Here is a 23,392-nt window from a genome sequence, read left to right on the forward strand (position 1 = left end):
GAAGTTTCACTTGCATGACTAGTATTTCAGGTTTGTACTTGCACTCCTCCACAGTTTTGGGCTAGTGGCTGCTTTGTACCTAACTCAGCACCATCCACTGCATTCGTCTAAGTATTAACAGTGGAATCTTTGACTATGTTAATACATTGGTGCATTCTGGTACATGTATATGTCAGGATTTCCGTTGGGGTATTTTTATCATTTAATCACACAATATGGTAGTTTTCTTATCAGTTTGCTAGGAAGCTTCTTTTAATTTGTTTCAATATGATATTTACAAGCGTTTTTGGAAGCATGGTTCAGTCCCATACCCACATTTGCATTCTAAGGCAATACTGCACTTAGTTGCTTTGTTTCTTCATCATTAAGTGCATATTTCTTCTGTAAATCACTATTATTCTTGTCTTCTTATCATAACTATTGCAGACCTTTCAACTGGGGACAATTCTTCCCACTAATAGCAGCTTGGGTTAGGTGAAGTACAACTACTCCAGAATTTATTCATTTTCCTAAGATGCAATGGGATATTCAAGTTCTTTGTCTATGTCAACATGTATTACCGCTATCATATAGTGATTATTAAGCATATGCTTGCATACATATGGACTTTTAGCTAAAGTGACCAGACTGCCTGAATCAAGTACATTTCGTAGTTTCTTTCCTTCCAAAAATATCATGCATTTCACTAACTTATTCACTGAACAGTGACAGAGTGCAGACTATGTGGTACTGACATTTAGTTTATAATCTTTCACATGTAATTCTTTCTCAGCATATATTTCAAACATTTGCTGCACATTCCTAGCAGTAACACTGTTATCTTTACTGATCCAAACACTGGCTACAAGGCTTTTCTTCCCATGTGTGTAATAAGTTAGCTCAGTAATAGATACATTGTATTTCAAAGACAATGATGAGTGGTTAATTGTTACGTTCATCTCTCCATTGGGAATAGTATGCACTTCTCAGGACACTCACTTTAGCACTGCTAATGAGGTTTGAGCATCCCTAGCACTCCCAAAAAAGACGGCTCACAAAAGCCATAACATATACTATTGTGCTTCACCTAGCTAGATCTATTGTAAAGCCAATAAATAAGCCCCTTTAGTTAGGTGTACATGGAGTGTGCAGGTGTACACAGTCTCAGCCTAAAACTTTATGTATTACTTCTATGATAGGTGTACAAGATAAGAACACTACTTTGAATCTATCATCATATAAAATGAATTGAACCTGTATAAAATGAACATAATGAGCAGCTAGGAGCCTATGACTTTATATTTTAGTAACTGTACATATATGATACATAGGAGAAATGTCATACTTACATGCAAAAGAAGATGTTTCAAGTGAAGGCATAAAAGATGTAACTGTAGGAAAACAATAAACAAAGGAGATGAATTTAAACTCACATGCTTAGATCTTCCTTTATATAGACAAACAGAAGAAACATTGCAAGAGGTGTGTTTAAAGTGAATAATTTCATGTAAACAGAATGAAAATTGAATGAGAATAGCCTGCTTTGAATAAGGTTATGAATGACATTAAGATTTATACAAGGCATTTATTCTAGCTTGAACTGTTATCACCATGTTGCACATTTTACAGAAATTCTTAAATGTATTAATGTATCATGGGAAGCCTTCTATGCAGAATCTTTGTGTTCCTACTTTACATGAGTTTTCAAAAAGGGGTCTGGTTTCCTCACAGATCCATATGACATGCAGATTCTGAACTGTTGAGTCCCTAAATTGTTGGCAGTACCTGCTCTACAGGCATATGTGTATGTGTGTGTGTGTGTGTGCGTGTGTGTGTGTGTGTGTGTGTGTGTGTGTGTGTGTGTGTGTGTGTGTGTGTGTGTGTGTAGCCTGTGCCTATGAGTGTGGGTATAAAGGTATGTACTATAATACACTAGAATCCTATCTAGCATTAATTTCACTGTCTTGTACTTTCCAAGTGCCAAGAAAGACTCTGAGTGCCTTTTGACCACAAAATAGACAAATAAAGATATCAGCTGATTAGTAAATACATAGATGAGCATTTTATGTACTTCTTTCAGAAAGCTACATAGCTAAATTACAGTATCTATATTTTCTTCTCAAATGAACCTGAGCATAAATAAATTTGACTAAGACTTTTTAAAGATCAGCTAAGTCCTGGGTGCATTGTCCGACAACCCTGACTTCAAGCAATGGCAATGGCAAAGAATCCATAGAGTTTACGGAAATGTGACCATAAGCCTGCTTACCTCTCTCTTGGCATATTAAATGATAAAATGATTGAATTATTTTATGCAAACTGGTAGGATTGATTTAGTAAAGTAGACCATGACAGCAGGTGGCAAAATAAACAGGACTGCATGTGCACAGATATATCTGGTTTACCAATCAAACGCATACCCTGTGGCCTCCTATCAGATGGGTTGAGTGCTATTCTGTAATGCCTGTAACTCAGCAATGTATCTGAACCTAGCCTTTTACCAGATAACTTTAATTGTTATGTGAATTAGGTTCTCCCTACTGCTAACTGTAAATAAATATGAAGCACGCTTTCCTCTATGTTTCTAGTGTGGTAATATGTATGGGATGGACACATCTCTTTATACTGGCTTTCTTATTTCTTAATTCTCTCTTTTATAACAACTTTCTAAGTAGGTAATCTGCATTTAACTTTAGGACAAATTGCCCATCTGGTCACCACTCAACACTCTTCTGTTATTTCTAAGGATTGTTTTACATGTACTGTATATCACAGTAATTGCAAAGTACAAGCAATAAGGGATTGACCTCAGTGTCATTCAGTAAACTGTTCACTGTGGCACAACAACATCAGGGCAGACATCAGTGTCCACCTGAATTATTCACTTATGCTGCAATAATCTGTGCTTGTAACCTCCTATACTAGGATAATCTTAGCTCATCTACTACTAACACTGAGAATCTATGAATTGAGAGCCTTTTACAAATCTATGCTGAATTTTTTTATCGTATCTATTCTTTTAGGACTAAAAACCTATGAATGTTCTTGTAATACATAAAACAGCAAAAACACCACCACGAACGGTTAAATCCTTTAATAAAACGTAGAACATAAACTAATAAAACAAAGTAAAATAGAGTCCCTTGTTTTTCTTAACGATAAATGCTTTTGGAAATATCCTTCTTCAGCTCGTATAGTAAGATAGGGGAATATTCAATTAAAACCATTTCCATCCAATCAAAAGTTAGTAGAGAAACAACACCTTATCTAGGATCCAATCAGCTGTGAACCAATGAAACTAATCGAAAGGTGGGGATTCCTCCTTTACATCCATTTAACCTCCATCCAATCAAAGGTCAGTGTGAAGCCAACGCCTTCTCCATGGTCTATATTAAAGAATAGGAGACACACCATTGGATGAAAAGGAGGAGTGTTTGCTCTCGACCATCTTCATTGGTTTATAGTTGATTGGACCATTAACCGTTCATGGTGGTGTTTTTGTTTTTTTTATGTATTGTTTGGTTCATATCTTATACACCTTTGGCAGCTACAAGTGTACTTTTTATCCTATGAATTTTCTTGTGGTTGTAATAAAGTAGGATGAAACAGTTAAGCTTATTTACACCACACCTAAAGTACTGCACTGAGGTATTCTAGAAACACTCTGCAAATACCCCCCACACACTCTGTGAATGGCGGTTGAAGGACTATTGAAGGGATTTTTCTTTTGCATGTGTCTGTAGCTTCTCATACTTCACTTTCTTCTTTTACTTTGTCCTATCATCTAACCATAAATCTTATCATTTCACACTGTAGTGGTATTCATACGTTCAATCCTCACACACTGAAAAGTTTATTTAAATCAAAACCCTCACACAGCCGTTGATATGGTTATTCTTATGCATTAGTTTACTCTGCATAACACTGTTTATAACACTTCTCTTCCTAGAACCCTCTTCTCTTACTGGGCACTGCTAACATGACAAGACATTTCTACAGTTTTGATACATAAGAAAATTTACAGGTTCTTCTCTGTCATCCTTCTCCCTTTTATCCCACAAAGACTGTGGTAATTAACCCAGCCCCCTTGGTATATTACATCACACAAGCAGTCTGCCATCTCTGTCTTGGGTTGCTTGAAAGTTGAAGTTTGATAACAAATCATTTGAAGTACATTTTGAATCCAGAGAAATACATTTAAACCACATTTCTAACAGCACTTATCTTAACATTTAAACACTCCTGTGTGTTTTTGTGCTCTTTTTCTGAAGTTAAAGCTATTCACTTGAATCATTTTTATAATCTGCATTGCTTTTTGGTTTCTGTGCTGGGTCTAGGTCTTGTTCTGCTTTTTTTTACCTCCTTCTCTCCCTATTGTTGTCATGCTTTCACACTTGGAGGCTTTTGAGTTGCCTGCCCCTTCTTTATCTAGCATTCAAAACTCTTCTCAGTCTGATCTTCTGTATAGCTGTCCCTAAAAGCTCTTCCTAGCTTTATCTCCTTTGTTCACCTTACTGATTACTAACATAAGAAACTGGGAAGGCCCTCCCCTTAGACATTTAGTGGACTCTGAAATTGCCTTAACTCATTAACACCTATGTGGTGTAGAATGTCACATGTCTAGCAGCCTACATACATCTTGCATTCCAGAGCATTTACAAAAATAAACTTAAAAAGCATAATATAAACAAATGTAAACATTTTGTGAACAATAAAAGCTATTACAACTGTAAAAATAGCAATCTTATCAGTAAGAAGTATTCTTTGCAATGATAATAGTCTGTGCATTCATAGTCTTTTCCATAAATACTGCAATATTTTATAATGTACATAAACCCCAAATTATATCTGTGGTAAACTGTCACAAACAAATGTTCATATCTTGAAAATTGTACAACCTAGTCATATACTAGAACATTTTTGTTAACCAGACATAAGCTTTCACATGACAAGAGATTTCTCTATAAGTGTGTGTTTATTGAAATATTTACAGAAATATGAAAGCACATGCTTAACTGTATCATTAGCAAAACAAATAATATTGAGTATCTTCTCAAGATATGTAACAGAGTGAAATATCAAAGATCGTTTTCTTCAATAACATCTATGATTTTGCTTAATGTCATGCAACAGTTTGTCAATTGCTTTTTAAATTATTAAGTACATATGGAAATATTCCTTATTCTCATAATTACTAGCAAACAACTAACAATATTTCCAGTATAATGTGATATAAGCCAGCACTGACAGTGAATTGTCCTGTGTCTCACATTTGTGTCTCATACCATATACCTCAATAACATGTAGGTCGTTCAGTGATGAATTATGAACATAAATTTGAAAATATGAATAAGTGACAAACTAAGATTAATTTCACAACTGCAGGACATCCTAGACTAACAATCATAGCTTCATTTTTTTAATAACTCCTTGCTTTTTTTAATACTTCCTATTATTAGCTGGTAAGTCACTTAGTTAAAGAATCCAGAGCCAAAAAAGTTTTGGATGCCACAAGATTAACTGGAAGTATACAAAAAAGTCATTTCTTAAAGTGTGTATGTTCCTCAGTGCTGGCTTGCCTGCTTTTGAGTTGCCTCACAGTTACTTGTAACTAGGTGTTAGACTTGTCTCTGGTACCTTCTCTTTTTCTTGTTTGGTGTAAGTTTGTGTTATTTTGTTTTATTTATATTGTTCAAATGCTGCTAAAAATGAATTTTAACATTGGAGTAAAATATGACATTATAGTGTAGGGTTGACAATTTATTATTCTCAATCAATTCAATGTTTTAATTTAATGTGATGCCATTTTATTATGAACTAATATATTCATATATTTTTACATTAACTTATAGTTAAATTATGGCTTATATGTATTTTATATAAATATTCATTTATATGTACAATATTCATGGTTTTATTTATTCTGTTGTTTTGTTGGGAAAAACTACAGCCTTCTTGCATTTATTTTACATAGCATATTTATAGCTGGGCTCTTTAAGTATAAATAATGAATTATTCAATTAATGAAAATGATAATCTCATTAAGCCATATGTTAAAAGAAGGGATTATGGTTGTTATTTCGTGTATGTCTGATGAAGGTTGGGGGATTACCTCGACCGAAAGCGCTTACTACAATAAACAGTCCGTGCAACCTTTTTGGTTACTGCCTGGTTCGTTTCTACTTTTTTGTTGGACCTTCTCATTTGTAGCTAACTAAAGTGTGCTTTTACATTAAGTAGACTAGGACTGCATTTCTAGTGGGAGTAAAATGGTAACCTAGTTTGTCTGAGTTGGAAACGCACAAGGAGGCTTAACATGGCAATTACTTACTGCAGCCTGTAGGTACATTTTCACTTTTGGCTAACCAGAGTGTGCTGTTACATTAAGAAGACTAGGACTGCCATTCCAGTGGCAGTAGTAAAGTAGCCTGGTCAGTCTTAGTTGGAAAATGCACGGGGAGGCTTAAAGTGAGAATTACTCATAGCTAGTTATTTGATTCATTTCTGATACCTTTTTACTTTTGGCTAACTAAAGTGTGCTTTTACATTAAAAAGACTGGGAGTGCAATTCTAGTGAGAGTAGAAAGGTTGGCCTGGTCTATCTGAGTTCAGAACCACGTAAGGGGGCTTCAAGTGACAATTACGTGCAGATAGTTGGTACCTTTTCACTTCTGGATAACCAAATATTGTTTTTACATTAAGAAGACTGAGACTGCTATTCCAGTACTACCAGATAGGAATAAAGTAGCCTGGTCAGTCCAGTTTGGGAAACACACAAGGTGGCTTAAAGTGAGATTGTTTCATCAGTCAGAGGGCTTTTTAGGGACTTAGTTGGTGTTAATGTATACTTGAGAGCTACTTTTGCTGTGCTTTTACATTACAAAGTTGCAGAATTATCCATTTATGGCAGAAGGTGCTTACATGGATTCTCTGAGTTGGGAGACACTCCATGGAGCTTAAAGTGTAGTCATTTACTGAGCAGAGGGCAAGGGAGTTAGTTATTAGTTTTTTTTCTTTCTACTATAAAGGCTTATTTGTGCAGAGTTGTTCACTGCTCAGTGGTGGTTAGCAGTACCCTGTACAGAAGCAAACCTATAAAACTGTACTTAGGCCTTTAACCAGTAACACAGAAAATCTTTGCATGGAGTTAAGCTTACGACAGCTAGTTAAGAGTATCAAACAGCAGTACAATCATAGCACTATCTAACATCTAGCCTTCACTCTAGACATCACTCAGATGACCCCAGTAAAACTGAGACCTAAACCATAATAGACCAACCTTAATACAAGTTCTGACAACATAGATTTGCAATTTCCTAATGTCTCTGTGGCCAGTTTGGTAGATATGGGCATCCTTAGATACTGTAGCAATTGTCTTATGTACTCAGACAACCTTAAATCCTTAAAGAAACTACGACAGTATGCAAGATATGTACATGCATAACTTCCTTGGAGGCAAAAATCTCACTTACACTGTGGTCAAAAAACACACACATTACATCCTTCACACACACTGCTCACCACACACACAGGCCTTCTTATCCTGAGGCACTTAGAGAAACCTTTCCATGCCTCAATGACCCCACAAGCCGTCAAATTGCAACACCTACCCTCAACAATCACTAAAGCAACAACAAAAAGCAAAATCTAAAACCCAGAAGTGGATCATGGTCAAATGGGGCCTTAGGGAGGGGAATGGACCAAACTCTCCTTCCTGCAGAATTTCTGGTGTCCCATTACTTGTCTCCCTCATCCACTTACCATAAAATTGCTCAAAACTATCAATGTGCATACTATTTTATTCTTTACTTCTGAAATGTTTTTAATTTAAATATCCTTTGTTGACCAGGTTAGTCCGAGTAGGCTAGTAGCATCTTTTCACGGTACACCCTTAGCGTATTTATACTACTAAGGGAAATTTGGCCAGGGTATTGCGGAACATCCCCCCTACTCTTTTTGATAGCTCAGGTGGATGTAAAAGATCACACAACACCTACCATTAACACAGAAAGATAGGGCTTCATCTTAACATCACATCCAAAGGATGCAACCCCCCCACCCCCTTAGAGTGCAGGGCTTATTTTACTTCACTATTTTACTTCACTGAGTTTTTGGAAACTCAAAATTCATATTGTGGAGAACATATAATCGAGTTTCTGAAAACGCAAAATAAAAACCTATGAATGTTCTTGTGGTTGTAATAAAGAAGGATGGAACAGTTAAGCTTACTTACACCACACTTTAAGTGCTGCACTGAGGTATTCTGGAAACACTCTGCAAATACCCCCACCCCCCACTCTATGAATGGCGGTAGAAGGACTATTGCAGGGATTTTTCTCTTGCATGTATCTGTAGCTTCTCAAACTTCACTTTCTTCTTTTACTTTGCCCTATCATCTAACCATAATTTTTATCATTTCACACTTTATTGGTATTCATACCTTCAATCCTCACACACTGAAGAGTTTGCTTAAGTCAAAATGCTCACACAGCTGTTGATATGGTTATCCTTATGCATTAGTTTACTATGTTATAAAACTTATCTTCCTAGAACCCTCTTCTCTTAATGGTCACTGCTAACTTAACAAGACATTTCTGTAGTTTTGATACATAAGAAATTATACAGATGCTTCTCTGTCATCCTTCCCCCTTTTATCTCATAAAGGCTGTGGTAATTAACCCAGCCCCCTTTGTATTTTACATCATACAAGCAGTCTACTATCTCCATCTTGGGTTGGTTGAAAGCTGAAGTTTGATAATAAATCATTTGAAGTACATTTTGAATCCAGAGAAGTACATTTAAACTGCATTTCAAACAGCACTTATCTTAACATTTAAACCAGTTGTGTGTGTTGTTTGCACTCTTTATCTGAAGTTAAAGCTATTCACCTGAAGCATTTTTATAATCTGCATTCCTTTTTGGTTTCTGTGCTAGGTCTAGGTGTTTTTCTGCTTTTTTTACCTACGAAATGTTCAAATGAACCATGAACCAAGAACAAATTCAAAGCCCACAGCAAACAGGACAACAGATTCAGCTAAATGTGGCGCTGTGAAAAGTTGCAGAGACAGCAACAGGTTTGAAAATAACTGGTTTAATCCACAAACAAAACCACCATAATGTTAAGTGCTTTCACTCAGTCAATACAGAGCTTCCTCAGAACAAAGAATACAGTCATGTCCCCTGTTAAAATACCACCGGGTAGTCATGTGACTCCCATTTACCCCAATAAAACCTTTGCGTTTCTTTAAAATTATACAAGTCAAAAATTCATTAATGTGAAAACCACTATAACTCAGTACAAAACCATATAATACAGTGTATAACATCTTATTTATAAAATACTGTATTAAATGAGTTCTATTTAAATAAATGCAAAAATATACTCAAATTTCCAGTTTTGTTGTCATATAGCAAAAAACCTTAACTACTATTCTTACAATATATTAAATCTAAAAATCACCTTTGTAGAAATACAAACTATGCCAAAATGTTAAAAAGTCTCTATATTAAAAAATTATAAACGGGCCGTCCTTAGTTTTAAAACACTCCTAATGCTTATGTTGTCATTCAAACCAGGGGCTCTACCCGCGTCCAGCCTCAGTTGCCAAAGCAACTCTTTGTACTCCAATCTTGATTCCCAGTTGCCTCCCCTAAGGTCTGGAACCACTTGTTCTAACATCATAAATTTAACTTCCATTTTTTCGCAAACCTGAGAATGTTTAAAAAAAAGCGTTAGTGTCCTTGGCCTTGGACACATCATACATGTGTTCATACACTCTTTTTTCAATTGCCTCTCCGTTTTGCCAACATAAAAACTGTTACATGTGATGCAAATTCCCAAGTAAATAACCCCTTTGGTCGCACAATTAAAATATTTGTTGGATCTAAATTTGTATTTTCTTGAGGATAAAAATACTGTGCCTTGATTCATCATAAAATTACACTGTTGGCATGCCCCACACTTTTATGTACCAACTTTTAATTTGTCTATACTAGATTTTAATGTGGTACTCCTTTCCATGGCTGAAGGAGCGGATTCAGACAGGTTTTTAGAGACACCTACTGTTTTGAAGGACAATTTGAATCCTTCTGATAATTCACCCGTAACACGGGGTGAATTTAAGCAAGTCCTTGCTCTTCTTTCTCAACTAACAGATACAATTTGGGAACGGAATTATGAAACTAGTTCACTGTTACCTGGCTACCAACAACATGTGCATGACGTCGGATCCTCCTAATGCTACGAATGATGGTGTACCGAAGAATTCGTTACAGGGTACCGGACAGTTTAATTCATCACCCACGAGGTCTGCAGTGAATCGAAGTACACAAAGGGTCCGAACGGACAACAATTCGAATTCTTTTAATTTCGACTCTTGGACTACTAAACATTTCCATTTCAATGAAGGTACTTTGAGCAACCTTGATAGTAACTTGGATGATAATTTTAACAATTTTAAAGACAAATTGTATGCCTTTAAATCAAACCAATTGGAGATAGACTATTTAAAAGAATGTGTGCAAGTCAACCGGGTCCCCAAAGGACTTCGGGTGTTTAAATTTCTGAACAATGTCCAGCCGGGAACTTTACTGTATCAGCAGCTTTGTGAGGTGTTTAACAAAACTGGGACTGAGGTTTTGAATTTAATGATTCGGGACTACGAGAATAAGGCTGACATTTTATTAACAGACCTTAACACTGTACACCACAAAGTATTAAATGACAGTATGTTTACCAGTGTGAAAAGGAACTATGATAATGTATTTCATGAGATTGATCAATTTTGTACTAAGGTTGTTAACAGGAAAATTAGAAAGTTAGAGAGGGACCTGCTTGAATACAAGGAAGCTAGGGAATATCCGGTTCCCAAGCATTTTTCTTTGTCCAACAAAACTGACAATGCTTTTTTGGACAGAACAAATGAATTTCACAACAATAATTATAATGATCAAGGTACTGGGCAGCCAGCTTTGAGAAGAAGTGAAAGACTGGCTGAAAAAGAAAGGAAACAGTCCTTTAAGGATTTTCAGTATCCTGGGGGGGAGGGGAGGGAGACACCCGAACAGAGGGTGGAATCGCCCCTTAAATTAATGGATTATGATTTTTCAAATGAGGTAGTTGACCTTAATAATACAGGAATTATGGTGAACAAACAAGTGATTTTGAGGCAAGGGAACTTTATTATTTTTAACTTTACTGATTTACCACCCACAGATGAATATTTTGAACGTTTTTCTAAAGGGTTTCATTTTGTCCCCTCTCGCCCAGGAATAGCAGCTAATACCTTGATAGATTTAAAACGTTTCATTAGGCAGTTAAATTTAAACATTTTTTTCAAAGGGCAGTCCCACATCAATCAAGAATTAGCTAGGAAAAGGGCATTCAACCCGCCCCCCCCATTCATCCCTTAAAGTTTTCGAAGAATTATTAGAGAGAGATATACGGACATGTGAAAAGAAAATGAATTGCAAACACTCTGACAATTTTAATGAGAATGAAAAGAAATTGATAGAATTTTTAAACCAAGAGAAATGCAGAGTGATGAAACCGGACAAGGGGTGGGTGGTTTTAATGTTCTCTGTGGATTATGAGACACATTGACACAATTTGTTACAAGATTCAGACCAATACGGGGGTAGTATCCCTGAATGAGATCAACATAGCATATGCAAAGATAGGGTACTATTTATATGACCATTTATTGCAAGGTAGTATTGATGAAAGATTATATAATTACTTGCATGTTGAAAAACCCAAGATTCCTGTGATTTTTGGAATACCAAAGACTCACAAGGGTATTGATCCAATTAAGTTCAGACCAATAGTATCAGGGGGCAGGGAGTGTCACGGAGCCACTGGCTAAATATGTTGATTTTACTGTTAAGAAGTTTGTAGAATCCATTCCACATATAAACAAAGACTCTTGGGATTTTTTAAAAGGTATGGACCAAGAGAAATTTGGGAATGACATCTTGAAGGTTACCACTGACATAATAGAATTGTTTCCTAGTATTCCACACAAGACTGGGCTCGAATGGTTTAGTGATGTACTAGTGTCCGAATCTGGTCTTGATAACAACACTATTAATTTAACACTTGAGTTTACGGAAACAGTTTTAAACAACAATTTTATTTACTTCAATGGTGAATTTTATCAACAAAAGAAAGGAATGGCTATGGGGGCTCATTGTGCCCCGTTATATGCTAACTGTGTTTTATATTATTGAGAGAAGAAATTTGTACTACGGACTAAATGGTCTCAATATATTATGTATTACACTAGATATCTTGATGACATTTGTCTTTTATGGAACAGTTCTAGAGATATGTTGGATGAATTTTTGGGTTACATTAATAGTAGCACTGAGTTTTTAGGTTTTACATACATTGATCAACATCAGTTGAATTATTTGGATGTCACTTTATATAAGGATTACAATAACCAGTGTTTTCAATCTAAGCTTTTAGAAAAAGCACATTTTCAAATTCTTATTCGCACTTCAACAGTGGACATCCTTTCTTTCAAAAAAGGGTATTGTGAAGGGCCAAATGATCAGGGCCTCGAGGGTGACTAGTATGACAGACGTTTTCTTGGATGAGGTTAAGATCATTGGGGCACTGTTTGAGGAGAAAGGGTACCCTAGGAAACTTATTGATAGTATGACATCAGAAGTGATTGAGAACAGAAAGTTAAAACATTTTCCCTTGTTGGGGACAGGGAAAGTGAACAATGGGAATGTAGAACAAAAAATAGGTGAATTCAAAAGCAATTTTATACACACTTTTTCATCCACATCCAATGAAGTTGAACAAATTATTTTGAAACATTGGCCTGAATTGACCTTAAACGATGAGATCAGAAGTTACATTCCAAATGTGAGGAAGAGAGACATTAATTTGAAGGAATTATTGGAAAGGAGTACCACATTAAAATCTAGTATAGGCAAATTAAAAGTTGGTACATACAAGTGTGGGGCATGCCAACATTGTAATTTTATGATGAATCAAGGCACAGTATTTATACCCTCAAGAAAATACAAATTTAGATCTAACAAATATTTTAATTGTGCGACCAAAGGGGTTATTTACTTGGGAATTTGCATCACATGTAACAGTTTTTATGTTGGCAATACAGAGAGGCAATTGAAAAAAGCGTGTATGAACACATGTATGATGTGTCCAAGGCCAAGGACACGAATGCTTTTTTTAAACATTCTCAGGTTCGTGAAAAAATGGAAGTTAAATTTATGGCGTTAGAGCAAGTGGTTCCAGACCTTAGGGGAGGCAACTGGGAATCAAGATTGGAGTACAAAGAGTTGCTTTGGCAACTGAGGCTGGATGCGGGTAGAGCCCCTAGCTTGAATGACAATATAAGCATAAGGAGTGTTTCAAAACTGAGGGCGGCCTGTTTATAATTTTTTAATATCGAGACTTTTTAACATTTTGGCATGGTTTGTATTTCTACAAAGGTGATTTTTAGATTTAATATATTGTAAGAATTGTAATTAAGGTTTTTTGATATATGACAACAAAACTGGAAATTTGAGTATATTTTTGCATTTATTTAAATAGAACTAATTTAGTACAGTATTTTATAAATAAGATGTTATACACTGTATTATATGGTTTTGTACTGAGTTATAGTAGTTTTTACATTAATGAATTTTTTACTTATTGTATAATTTTAAAGAAACGCAAAGGTTTTATTGGGGTAAACGGGAGTCACATGACTACCCGGTGGTATTTTAACAGGGGACATGACTGTATTCTTTGTTCTGAGGAAGCTCTGTATTGACTGAGTGAAAGCACTTAACATTACGGTGGTTTTGTTTGTGGAATAAACCAGTTATTTTCAAACCTGTTGCTGTCTCTTCAACTTTTCACAGCGCCACATTTAGCTGAATCTGCTGTCCTGTTTGTTGTGGGCTTTCAATTTGTTCTTGCTTTGTTTACCTCCTTCTCTCTCTATTGTCTATTGTTGTCATGCTTTCATACTTGGAGCCTTTTGAGCTGCCTGCCCCTTCTTTATCTACAGGAAACACCACAACAAAACCTTGCACGCAAGGCTGGTGCAACGGCCAAAAGAAACTTCAATAGTATCCAAAAAACAATAGCCAGCACAATAGAACACACTTTAATTATTTTTTAAGAGTGAAAAGTGTGAATACAAAATCATACTGGTTTCGGCATATAGCCTTCTTCAGTGATACCAAAACATTCAATTAACTGACTATATATAGCCAGAAAGCTAACTAGCTATACAAATTGATGAGAGTCCATTTCAAGTTGTATGTTACAATTTAAATTGGGCTAATAAATACACCCCGTTTTTACATGTATAAAGATTTCCCAGGGAAACACAATCATCCAGTGTATAGGACCACATGCTTATAATGAAAGGTTTACAAAGTCTATACAAAAAACTTATAAATGTTCATTTAAGCCTGGATAAAACAATCCACCAAGTCTAATAATCCATGCTTTTTCTTTGTGATTCAATAAATCATGACAACCAGATTTATCATTATAAGGCTATATGCCGAAACCGGTATGATTTTGTATTCACCCTTCTTTATCTAGCCTTGGAAACTCTTCTCAGTCTGATCTTCCGTATACCTGTCTGTAAAAGCTCTTCAAAGTCTTATCTCCTTTGTGTCTTACTGGTTACTAAAAGAAGAAACTGGGAAGGCCCTCCCCTTAGACATTCAGTGTACTCTAAAATTGCCTTAACTCATTAACACCTATGTGGTGTACAATGACACATGTCTAGCACCCTATATACATTTTGCATTCCAGAACTTTTAAAAAATAAACTTAAAAAGCATAAGATAAACAAATGCAAACATTTTGTGAACAATAAAAGTTATTAAAACTGTAAAAATAGCAATGTTATCATTAAGCAGTATTCTTTACAATGATAATAGTGGATGCATTCATAGTCTTTTATAAATATATATATATATATATATATATATATATATATATATATATATATATAGATATATATACTGCGATATTTTATAATGTACACAAACCCCAAATTATATTTGCTGTAAACTGTCACAAACAAATGTTCATATCTTGAAAATTGCACAGCCTAGTCATATACTTTTAGACCATTTTTGTTAACCAGACATAAGCTTTCAAATGGCAAGTGATTTCTCTATAAGTGCATGTTTATTGAAATATTTACAGAACTATGAAAACATATGCTTAACTATATAATTAGCAAAACAAATACTACTGAATATCTTCTCAAGATATGCAGTTTAGAGTGAAATATCAAAGATGATTTTCTTCAATAACATCTAAGATCTTGCTTAATGTCATGCAACCGTTTAAGTCAATTGTTTTTTAAAGTATTAAGTACATATGGAAATATTACTTATTTTCATAATTACTAGCAAACAACTAGCAATATTTCCAGTATAACGTGATATAAGTCAGCACTGACAGTGACCTGTCCTGTGACCCACATTTGTTTTTCACACTATACACCTCAGCAACATGTAGGTCTTTCAGTTTGAATTATTAACATAAATTTGAAAATATGAATAAGTGACAAACAAATATAAATTTCACAACTGCAAGACATCCTAGACTAACAATATTAGCTTCATTTTTTAATAACCCCTTGCCTCTTCTAATACTTCCTATTATTTGCTGGTAAGTCACTTAGATAAAGAAGCCAGAGCCAAAAAAGTTCTGGATGCCACAAGCTGGTATGGGTCTGAACTGGAAGTATACGAAAAAAAGTCATTTCTTAAAGAGTGTATGTTCCTCAATGCTGGCTTGTCTGATTTAGAGTCACCTTGTTGTTACTTGTAACTATTTGTTAGACCTGTCTCTGGTACATTTTCACTTGTAGCTAACTGAAGTGTGCTTTTACATTAAGTAGACTGGGACTGTATTTCTAGTGGGAGTAAAATGGTAGCCTAGTTTGTCTGCGTTGGAAACGCACAAGGAGGCTTAACATGGCAATTACTTATTGCAGCCTGTTGGTACATTTTCACTTTTGGCTAACCAAAGTGTGTTTTTACATTAAGAAGACTAGGACTGCTATTCCAGTGGCAATAGTAAGGTACCCTTGGTCAGACTTGGTTGGAAAATGCATGGGGAGGCTTAAAGTGAGAATTACTCAGAGCTAGTTATGTGATTTGCTGCTGATACCTTTTACTTTTGGCTAACTAAAGTGTGCTTTTACATTAAGAAGACTGGGAGTGCAATTCTAGTGAAAGTAGAAAGGTTGGCCGGGTCTGAGTTCAGAACCACGTAAGGGGGCTTCAAGTGACAATTACGTGCAGATAGTTGGTACCTTTTCACTTCTGGATAACCAAATATTGTTTTTACATTAAGGAGACTGAAACTGCTATTCCAGTACTACAAGGTAGCAGTAAAGTAGCCTGGTCAGTCCAGTTTGGGAAACACACAAGGAGGCTTAAAGTGAGATTGTTTCATCAGCCAGAGGGCATTTTAGGGACTTAGTTGGTGTTAATGCATACTTGAGAACTACTTTTGCTGTGCATTTACATTACAAAGTTGCAGAATTATCCATTTGTGGCAGAAGGTGCTTACATGGATTCTCTCTGAGTTGGGAGACACTCCATGGAGCTTAAAGTGAAGTCATTTATTGGGCAAGGGAGTTATTTCTTAGTTTTTTTTTTCTATCTACTATAAATTGGGGTTATTTGTGCAGAGTTGTTCACTGCTCAATGTTGGTTAGCAGTACCCTGTACAGAAGCAAACCTATAAAGCTGTTCTTAGGCCTTTAACCAGTAACGCAGAAAAGCTTTGCATGGAGTTAAGCTTAGGGCAGCTAGTTAAGAGTATCAAACAGCAGTATAATCATAGCACTATCTAACATCTAGCCTTCACTCTAGACATTACTCAGATGGCCCCAGTAAAACTGAGACCTAACCCATAATAGACCAACCTTAATACAAGTTCTGACAACATAGATTTGCAATTTCCTAATGTCTCTGTGGCCAGTTTGGTAGATATGGGCATCCTTAGACAACGTAGCAATTGTGTTATGTACTCAGACAAACTTAAATCCTTAAAGAAACTAACCCAGTATACGAGATATGTACATGCATAATGTCCTTAGAGGCAAAAATCTCTCTTACAAACACTGTGGTCAAAAATGCACACAATAGATCCTTCACAGATACTGCTCACCACACACATAGACCTTCTTATCCTGAGGCACTCAGAGAAACCTTTCCAAGCCTCAATGACCCCGCAAGCCGTCAAATTGCAACACCTACCCTCAGCAATCACTAAAGCAAAAACAAAAAGCAAAACCTAACACCTTGAACTGGATCATGGTCAAATGGGGACTTAGGGAGGGGAATGGACCAACCTCTCCTTCCTGCAGCATTTCTGGTGTCCCATTACTTGTCTCTCTCACCCACTTACCATAAAATTGCTCAAAACTGTCAACGTGCAAACTATTTTATTCTTACTATTTTCTTCTTTACTTTTGAAATTTTTTTAATTTAATTATCCTTTGTTGACCAGGTTAGTCCCACTAGGCTAGAAGCATCTTTTCATGGTAGCCCCTTAGTGTATTTATGCTACTAAGGGAAATTTGGCCAGGGTATTGCAGAACCTCCCCCCTACTCTTTTTGATAGCTCAGGTGGATGTAAAAGATCTCACAACACCTACCATTAACAAAGACAGATAGGGCTTCAGTTTAACATCACATCCACAAGATCACACATTCCTGAGTGCACCCCCACCCCCCCTTAAAGTGCAGGGCTTATATTACTTCATTGAGTTTTTGGAAACTCAATATTCATATGGTGGAGAACATATAATCCAGTTTCTGAAAACTCGAAATAAAAAATAAATCAACATTTTTGTAGGGGGGAAAGCCCCCTTACATGCCCCGCAACCCCTGAAAATTATACACACCAACTCTGAGATCACACTACAGTAGGAAAACTGTCATTTCCATGATCCCGATAGAACTGCTTCAAAGGGGACTTGACCCTTTTCCCCACTTTAGTGCAATCTTGAAGTTTGCATATATAATTTGCAGGGGGTGGGGGGGGTGCAAAAATGTAGAATTTTTTTTTTATTTGACTTTTCGGAAACTTGATTATATGGTTTTGACCATATGAACTTTGAGTCTCCAAAAACTCAATGAAGTAATATAAACCCTTGGGGAGTAAAACCCACAGCCTTACACACCAAGGGCAAGTATTCTACCCATTATTCTACTAACACTACTTTCAAATTCTATAGCACAAACACTGGTGGCTGTTTGCTAAACAAAACAGCTGTACATTGAAAAATAAATTCACTGAAACTCACATTCCTTTGAAAATGCACTGAACTCACATTCCTTGGAAATATACCCCTGTAGTTTTGAAGGTTTTGTTTTCCATTAAGCAGTGAAACACAATGTATGAACCAATACAAGACACAATTATCCATTTCAGAATGTCACCTGTAATGACTAAATTAATAGTCTGGTAGTTGGTGCGCAGGATTAAGGCTCTTGTTTCCTGTAGCCACACACACACAAACACACACGTATCTGCTGAAGGAATGTTCTTCCCTCTTTGTGTGTCTCCTAAGCTCCAATTCAAGGAACTTCTCCATGAAATAATATCCCACAAGTTGTGATGCATGAACTCTGTCTGTGGGCTGTGTGTGTTGTAATTAAGATGCATGCAGAGTGCATCCTTAAAGAAGAAATGTAAACTTTTTTAAATTGTTTAATTAAAATTAAATGTTGTAGTAACCGCCAGTCAGTGGGCCCTAGCAACTGCCTACGTCACCTAGTGCTGGATCTAGCTCTGCCAACACCACACATAAGCCTACACCCAATGATCCCCCAAAATTAAAGCCCATAATGGAAGCAGACACTTTACCTATCACTGTTGTCATAGGGGATTCTACTGTATGACATACAGGTACTCCTCTCACTAGGATGGACAAGGAGAAAATAATGGTTAGTTGCCTATGTGAAGCTAGAATTTGCAACATAACCCAGGTACAAATACTATTTTATTTGGCTGTAAATGATCTCAGGTGTATCACACTGGAGTATACAAAAAAAAAGACATTGTGGATCTCTGTGAATATGTTACAGGGATGTGGTTGCATTGAGCAGCATTCTACCTTCACCGAGGATGATACCACAGTATGAACAGAAAATGCCTGAGTTTAACAATTGGCTTAGTTTCTGGTGTCACTCCAAAGGAATCCAATATAAATCAGCATGGGAGAACATGGTTATCAGACCATGTTGCATTATCAAGGATGGTCTGCACCTGTCCCCCTAGATTTTCAGATACTGCCTAAAATTTATCCATACCCCTAGAGCCTTAGGCAATGTCAAAGTAGCAGAACTGGCAAAATAGCAAAAAAAAAAAAAATGAAAAAAAACTAAAAGCAAATTTAAGGTGCTAGTGCTCAATTCTGGGAATCTAAATAAGAAATTCCACATCTTTCAAGCTCTTGTAACTCTGGAGAATATAGACATCTGTACTGTCTTTGAGACTTGGTTCAAAGCTACAGAAAGTACTCCAGAAGTGGAAGGCTATAGTGCCTTCCACACATTTAGACCAACAGCAGAACAGACAGGGGCTAAAGATAGAAGTGTCTCATCTATGTTAGCAGCAAACACAACACTAAGTTTCTTAAACAGGATCTTGCCCTGGAGTTCATCCACATCCAAGTCTCCATAGACAAGATTCCCTATCATGTCCTGGCCAGCTACAGGTCACCTTCTATGACCCAAGAAGCTCACAACTCTTACCTGACCTACTACAGGTGTTCACCATCCAACTGAATACCCTATTCAAGGGAGACTTTAACTACCCCTGTATAGACTGGGAAGCATGCACTTCCTGTCTCTAACTCACTGGCACTAAGTTTCCTGGAATTTATCAACACAAACACCGTGGATCAGACAGTGCACTCTCCAACCAAAGGATCAAACATATTGGACCTAGTATTCACCAACATGGGAAAGCATCACACCTTCCTGTGCCACCTCCTCATTGATGAAGTCAAACCACAAAGCTGTCTCCCTCAAAATAAAAATCAACCCAGAAAAACAACTAAAGTCATAATACTTATGAACTATACTAAAGCAAACTACATCCTATTAAGAGGCAGTTTGTCAAAATATATGGCTCCTCAAACTCCAAGAACACTGCTACCTATGCAGAATTATTTACAAAAACCCTGTACATAATGGCTGCATTGATGCTGCTGTACATACCTGAAGTAAGACCAGATCTAACACCAAAAACAAACTACACTAGTGGAATCTTTACCTTAGCAAGCTATATAACAACAAAAAGTCATGGCCAAAATCAGAAAGAGCACTTCTCACAATGACAAGAGCTCTCTGATTCTTACTAAAAGGTCTAATGAAGTCCACCAAGGCCAATTACGAGGTCAGGATAGCCTCCCAGGCTAAGGAAAATCACAACCTTAAAAGTGATACTGAGCAGTGTGTAAAACTGGTGTTAAATGGCACAACCTTCATTGACCAGGGTGACATAAATCTACTGGTTGATAAATCTGTCTCTAATTTCACTCATACTCCCCCCACCACCACTCATCTGTCAACAGGTAGCAGGTCTTGAAGGCATTCAGTAAGTCTGAAAACACTGCTTCATTTGGCCCTGCCAATATCCCCAGATGCCTCCTAAATAACCCAGATAGTCTAAAACATGACCTAGTGGACCAGTTAAAGAACTCCTCAACTTCAGCCTCAAACAGGTTACATGCCGGGTGAATGGAGGGCCACAACAGTCATCCCCCTTCATAAGGGTAGACCATAAAATAATCCTGGGAACTACAAACATATCAGTCTGACAAGTCTAATATGCAATGCTATGGAACAAATTATCATGGAAATTATCAACAGGGCCATTGGCAGCCTAAAGACACTGGACCCATCTCAGTTTGGCTTTAAGGGAAAGTTTTGCCTACTTCACCTGATAGACTTTTTCGAGAGGGTTATGGCTATGGATGAAAGGGGAAAACAGTGCATACCTCAAACCTTGACTTTGTCAAGGCATTCAATACAATATTCCCCACAGGTTTTGCTGATAAAGTCTCAGAACTAGGCATAAATCCCTACATAACTCTCTGAATTGCCATATGGCTTACAGATAGGACCAAATAAGCCATGATTGGTTAGATAACTCAAAAGCAGAGTAGCCCAGCGCTCCATGTTGAGCCCACTTCTCGGAAGACAAGGCTAATATCAAAGGCCTCTGGCTCATCAAGTTCACTGAAGATTGTACACTGGGAGCCATCACAGATTGCCCCCAAGATACCAACATCCTACAAGAGGGTCTTACACAAACAGATGACTGGTGCAAAAGATATGGATTAAAACTCAATGCAAAGAAATGCATTACAGGGCCCTTTGGCAAACAGTCTACCAAAACTAATTAATTCATCAATAGAACACCCCTAAAGGTTGACCTGATAGCTAGGGATCTGGGGAACATATGAAGGCAGTAATCTGGTGTTAGACCACCATGAAGCAAAGATAGTGAGGAAATTATTCTATGTTGCCCAACTCATTACAAAGCTATGGCATCCAGTTCTAAGAAAGCAGTAGTACCACTCTTCTCAGCTCTTATCAGACACATTACTGAGCACAATGCCCCCTTTGGAATATACCTAATCAGGCACTTGGAATGTCCTCAAAGGTTTCGCACCAGGAGAATCCAGGGTATAAATACCCCATCCTACACAGATTGCATTAGGTTCCTGTCTCTGTACTCAGTCTCCTACAGGTTACTGAGAAGCGATCTACACCTAACATATTAGACATTCTCAGATCCAGTTCTAATAAATCTCTTTCACATGCACAAGACAAACAGCACCAGACACACTAGATCCAAGGACCTGAGCTATGTCTGCGACATAAACAGAACCTGCAGGAGGGTCTGATATGTGTCTCAAAGGATCCCCGCACTATGGAATAAGCTCCCCATCTATGTGAAGCAGAATTCATGCCTGACCTTGCTCAAAAGAAACCTTGATCATCAAATGGGAAATCACAAATTCATTCCATGGTCTTGCCCCATGTCTCTGATTGACAGAGGTCAGCAGTAAGTAAATTAATCTCCAAATGAGATACCCTCCCCCATACAACCTTTTGCTACCTCTTTAGCAACATACCCTGGTATATAGGCATCCAAGGGCACTCTGGGACAAAAATGGGTTGGCCTGCATGGCTAGGCTTCTATAGACTCTGGTGATTGTTATCGTAGTATAAACCTATGAACCTATGAAGACAGAACCTATAAACCTATGAAGACAGAACTTTTTCATTCAATGCTATCTGCTTTATCCAGTTCAGAATCACCTGGACAGTCAGATCTTATCTTGGTACTCAGTGTAGAGAAACTAGTCTGGGAGTCTACAGGGCACACACATTTACTCACACAAAACAAATCTACTTATGGGCAAGTTACAGGATTACAAGACATTTGTCATATTGAGCACTGCTGCAGTAGTCTTAACTATATCGCTTTATATCCTGCCAAGGATATAACAGCCAGCTGCCAGAGCTTCAAGGCACCATCTACATGCCCAAGCAATCAGTCAAACTGAACACACTAAAAAGACAGGTTTGGGTACCAATGCCTTTAGAGCTTTCTTGACATTGTAGAGAGTGGGCCAATGAGGACTTCTCTGTACTTTTAAACAGGACCACACTTTTTTTTTTTGGTCAGGTTAAAAGTAGTTAAACGTAATTGAAAAACATTTTTTTTTTCTGAGGAGACATTATGTTTATTTTAATTTTTGTGGGGCAGACAAAGCGTTTTAAGTTCTTTTTACTGCATTTGTGAGTAAAAAACAAAGTGACTTTGAAAGACTTCAGTTTTTTACTGGCTTGTGCTGCTTGTTTTCCTTGGGAAAGTGGCACCACTTTTTTTCTGCTTGATTATGGAACAAACTGCTAGACCCATGATTGGTCCTTCTTCCAGCCACAAAAACAATAGTTTAAGCAAACACCCTTGGCCTCACAGCAGACTACCAGTTTACCTCAGCTGCAGGTGATTCACTGCTGTGACCATAGCTTATTCCTCAGGCCACTCATGTTTTACCCTGGATCCATCTGGTGTATCATACGCAGCCGCTATCGAACAGGTGTGAGCCACATCCTTTGCAGCTGCTGGGGTCCCCTCAGTGGGAAAGGGAGTGCCAGTCTTATAGGTCCTAGAAGAGGGAACAGGAAAGACTTCCCTATTTGGTCAGAATGTTGTGCACAACCCTTGTTTCTTACATTTCACAGATCACAACTCACTGTTTACAGTGTGTGAATGGGGAGTTGGTTCTTCTTCCTCGGCTGTGGTCACTGATACTGTTTTAGGAAGTTTGTCTGGCTGCATTCTCAGAACCTTCCAGATGATGTGAAAAAT

The 23,392-nt window shown here is 37.1% G+C and overlaps 1 protein-coding gene across 1 annotated transcript in view; it reads right to left on the bottom strand.

Moving 5' to 3' along the window:
- The window catches only part of LOC122791368 (mucin-6-like), a 451,712-nt gene that overhangs the window by 193,447 nt on the left and 234,873 nt on the right, over window positions 1-23,392 (bottom strand). The window contains exon 5 of the mRNA XM_044059083.1: window positions 1,329-1,370. Within this exon, the coding sequence (XP_043915018.1) occupies window positions 1,329-1,359 (31 nt within the window). The 5' untranslated portion in view covers window positions 1,360-1,370. The remainder of the gene's footprint in view (window positions 1-1,328; window positions 1,371-23,392) is intronic.

The sequence above is a fragment of the Protopterus annectens genome, chromosome 17.part0 (assembly GCF_019279795.1).
Source record: "Protopterus annectens isolate FY-2018-M chromosome 17.part0, PAN1.0, whole genome shotgun sequence".
NCBI lineage: Eukaryota > Metazoa > Chordata > Ceratodontiformes > Protopteridae > Protopterus > Protopterus annectens.